Genomic DNA, 3,772 nt, shown 5'->3' with positions numbered 1-3,772 from the left:
CATTGCCAGTTATACTATCATGGATTTTATTCATAATGAAAGAAGTGTAAAAGTAGTAATCTTCAACAACTTTAAAATACCATAACTCATTGCCAATTATACGATCGTATATTTTGTCATAATGTATTAATACCTGCGAGAAGAAAATGTGGAAATGAGTTCTGTCTACGAAAAAAACACCAATTTGTCCATTCGTGCATAATAAATCATTATTTCAGGCAATAATAAGAAGCTGATGGTAATTCTATACAGCGAGAACGAAACTTGGATATGTTGGAGAAATTACGGTACGTTACTGGACAAATAGAAAACAAGCATTTTCGATGCGTTAAATTGCGGAGAATTTCGCTCCGGTGTATAGAATTTATCGTGTATTCAATTTTAGTATTATACCGAATAGCGGAATTGATGTATGTATTTCTATATTATGATTTCTATAATATTTCTATATTACTAGCTAATAAATAGCCAGAGAGTAATATTAGCTGCGAGATCGGCGATTTGTTTGCCATTTACATATCATATAATAATATTACATTTCTTATACGAAATATGATCATTAAATTAGTCGTTTCTCTAGATAAAAAATTAATGTAAATACGTAAATTTCACTACACGAAAAAATGTTAAATATACAAAAAACTGAAACCGAACGCTTTTAGAATTTTTCAATATTTCGAGAAATAATGAAATCATGATGGCAGCGGTAAAATGTAACGTGCAGGATTAATAATAAAAACGCAATTGTCTTCTGAAACACCTTTTAATTTCTTAAATTGTATGTAATCTCATAATAGTGGCAAATATTGTACGCACATCGATGTATCACTTTTCTACAGGATACCAAAAACGTGAAAAATAAATATTTCTATAAAGAATACCAAAGATAAGAAAATTCAAAATTTATAAAAGAATACCAATGACAAGAAAATTGAGTATTTATAAAAGAATTCCAAACTCGAGAAAAGCGAATATTTGTATAAACTTTTACAGCTAAGATCTTAAGGTCCAAAAATCTGTCGAGCGCTGTGCTTGTTATCTCAGATCATTAAATTTTCATTTGCTATTGGAAAGTTTCATCTATTCTCTTTGATTTCGGCGAGACTTAGAATAGTTCATGCTCGGTACAGGTATCAGTAGTCCTTGCCCTTACGTCCTAAGATCTTCTCGCGCTGACTCATTAGCTCCTCCGCCGTGATCTGAACTTGACATCTGTTCGCATACCTGTGACACTTTATGCCGGAACAGCAGTTGCTGTCGCTGACACACTGAAACGAAAAAGTACAGTCGCATTAGTATTTATCAGGTCGAGTAAACGATACCGCGGAACGTTCGCACACTGTTAATCGCGAGTTCGTCACGTTTTGTCCCGTTACCTCTAGTAACCAACGCGGCCTAATCGCTTTCCTAGCACCTTCTAATAACAATTAAACGAGTAAACGTAATTTTCTACTTACAGGATCACCGTGACGGCCGCATGACGTGGATGCTCCTGACACGATTGCTACAACTAGCATAGACGCGAAGATGTACAGCATAAGCTTACTCATTTTGGATGTGAATTTGCACGCTGAAACAATAAATTCATTTTTGTTTAGTAGTGTCCTGGTAACATAAGAGTATATTTATTAGAACTATAGAATATTTATTAGTATAATTATTAGAATATTTATTAGAACTTTAATTACTGCAGAATGACTGTCTAAGACTTCGAGAATTTGAAAAACTAAAATATCGAAATTACGATGATCTTTAAGTGTATTTTGACTTCGTGTATTTAGTCAACGAATTTGAAAATAGGTTACGATATCGTTTAGAAACCTAAGTGAAAGTGAAATGTGTGTCATAAGTAGACTACTCTGTATTAAAGACAGCAAGGAACTTTAAACTGCGTAGAATATATCCTCACATCTTCCTCCATTGATTAGAATTAATGAAAGAAGAAATGAATTCAACTATTGCTTCCCAAAATTCCTTCAAAAGATTTCACAGGTATTCGAAGCTTCGAACTGCAAGGATTTTTACGTCGAAGAACGAAATTATTTGGGGACATGATGAAATTCAAATAACAAGTTTTTCACACGTGACATGCGAGCACAAGCAACGCGAAGGACGCGTAATTCGGTCAGAGTGTTCGGCGAAGCAAAAGAAGATGAAGAAGCGAGAAGGAAGAGAGAGAGAGAGAGAGAGTAAGAGAGACCGTTCTTGATACAATTATATCTGATCTTGGCGCCATAATGGCGTGGATTTACAAAGGTCATCTGCAAATTCATGAAATTCCAGTTCATTACGCAATCTGACGAACACACACGGGAGGTTTGCACGAGAGTACGGTGTACATTTGTGTCCGTGAATGAGTCATTAACTACTGACCTGACTCGTTCTTGTATTACACGGTCGAAACTACATGTAACAACGTATCAACAATCCAACCCGTGAAACGACTGTCAAGTGGTTGCTAAAACTCTTAGCGTTTCGTCGATTCGTAAAAGTTTCGCTGAATTGTAAAAATTACGCCAAGAATAATGTATCGAGGCTCATTTCTAGTCCGTGATACATTGGTCTATTAAAAGAGTGATTAAACTGATTGCACAGTGATTGCAGAGATGTGTAACTTTGAAACGTGTTTGGAGAGTACTGGTTAATGTGTTACTCAATGTTAGACGGCTTATCAGCTGATTTAACCTTATCTTCTCGAACGCAATAATGACTGCATTAAACAACTTCTATTTTTAAAATATATTCACCTTACATACATACTCTGAGCCATAAAATTTTTTACGATTCTTTTATTTAAATTTTTACGTTTGTGAAAATAAAAATGTTCTATCGTCGTAGCAATATCTACTGCTCTTGAAGGCGACCGTAAGCGACGGTTTAAAACAGTGGCATAATCGTCCCTGTGTAGAATAATACTTTGGTTGAATGTAGAATTCTTCACCGATTACGCTTAAGTATATAGCAGCGTGTGACGAGTGTGAGTTCAAAGTTCATCGTATGTCAGAGCGATCGTGTTATTAGAGATTTAGAAAGTTATTCTAAACAACTTCTGCTACTATGGAACACTTTTCAAATAATTTGTTCTGAATCTCAAATAATCTTCAACTCGTTTATCAATAACTTTATCTTGACGCACACAAATGTTTACTACACACTTGCCTGTCAAAGCAGTTCATTTCTCGAAAGAAATTCTTTTGATTTTTACAAAGTACACACATTACAATACAAACACATCTAAGTAGAATTTAAATATAAGAATACAAACACATTTCAGTAAAATTTAAATATAAAATTTAAATATAAAATTTGCATATCTGAGAAGCGAATAACAAAATCTTAATTATTTTTCTACATTGTAGATTTCCAAGCTCGAAGTTTCTCTATTCAACTAGTTTTGTGCACTGAACAGACCAATTTGTTTTCAATTCCTACGTTTGGCCGAGATTGTAAAATAATCACAAGACACTGAATGAATGATAATGTAAATGCGCATCGAATTATTATAATTAAAATTAATCGAATTCGATAATTATCTCGTGTTCTTGTTTTTTATTTCACGACGGATATAAAAATTCTGCTGGGAGGCTTTTGAGTGCTGCGCAGGAATCGTACTCACCAGTAGCAACGAACAAAGCAACACGGAGCTCTTTCTTAAGAGTGCTAGTCCCAGGAGTTCGACCTTAACTGACTCGTCGATGTACTATATTCTACGCTTTTATACTACAACGACGCATCATGCCGACACGTACGTGTGTACGTGTATACGTATACG

The 3,772-nt window shown here is 34.6% G+C and overlaps 1 protein-coding gene across 1 annotated transcript; it reads right to left on the bottom strand.

The window, feature by feature from the left end:
- Window positions 1-744: 744 nt before the first annotated feature.
- Window positions 745-3,772, bottom strand: LOC144469873 (omega-conotoxin-like protein 1). The gene is made up of 3 exons (XM_078180579.1): window positions 3,617-3,772; window positions 1,458-1,570; window positions 745-1,268 (listed from the first exon to the last, which is right to left on the bottom strand). The coding sequence occupies exons 2-3, from the start codon at window positions 1,548-1,550 to the stop codon at window positions 1,134-1,136; spliced, it is 228 nt and encodes a 75-aa protein (XP_078036705.1). The 5' UTR covers window positions 1,551-1,570; window positions 3,617-3,772; the 3' UTR covers window positions 745-1,133.

This window comes from Augochlora pura, chromosome 1, assembly GCF_028453695.1.
Source record: "Augochlora pura isolate Apur16 chromosome 1, APUR_v2.2.1, whole genome shotgun sequence".
Lineage (NCBI taxonomy): Eukaryota > Metazoa > Arthropoda > Insecta > Hymenoptera > Halictidae > Augochlora > Augochlora pura.
The sequence above is the reverse complement of the archived record's forward strand: the minus strand, read 5'-3'. Positions and strand labels throughout refer to the sequence as shown.

Coding starts and splice junctions, on each gene's coding strand:
- LOC144469873 (XM_078180579.1), bottom strand. CDS start 1,550: ATGAGTAAGCTTATGCTGTACATCTTCGCGTCTATGCTAGTTGTAGCA. Junction 1,269..1,457: donor GCGGCCGTCACGGTGATCCT/GTAAGTAGAAAA, acceptor TTTTCGTTTCAG/TGTGTCAGCGACAGCAACTG.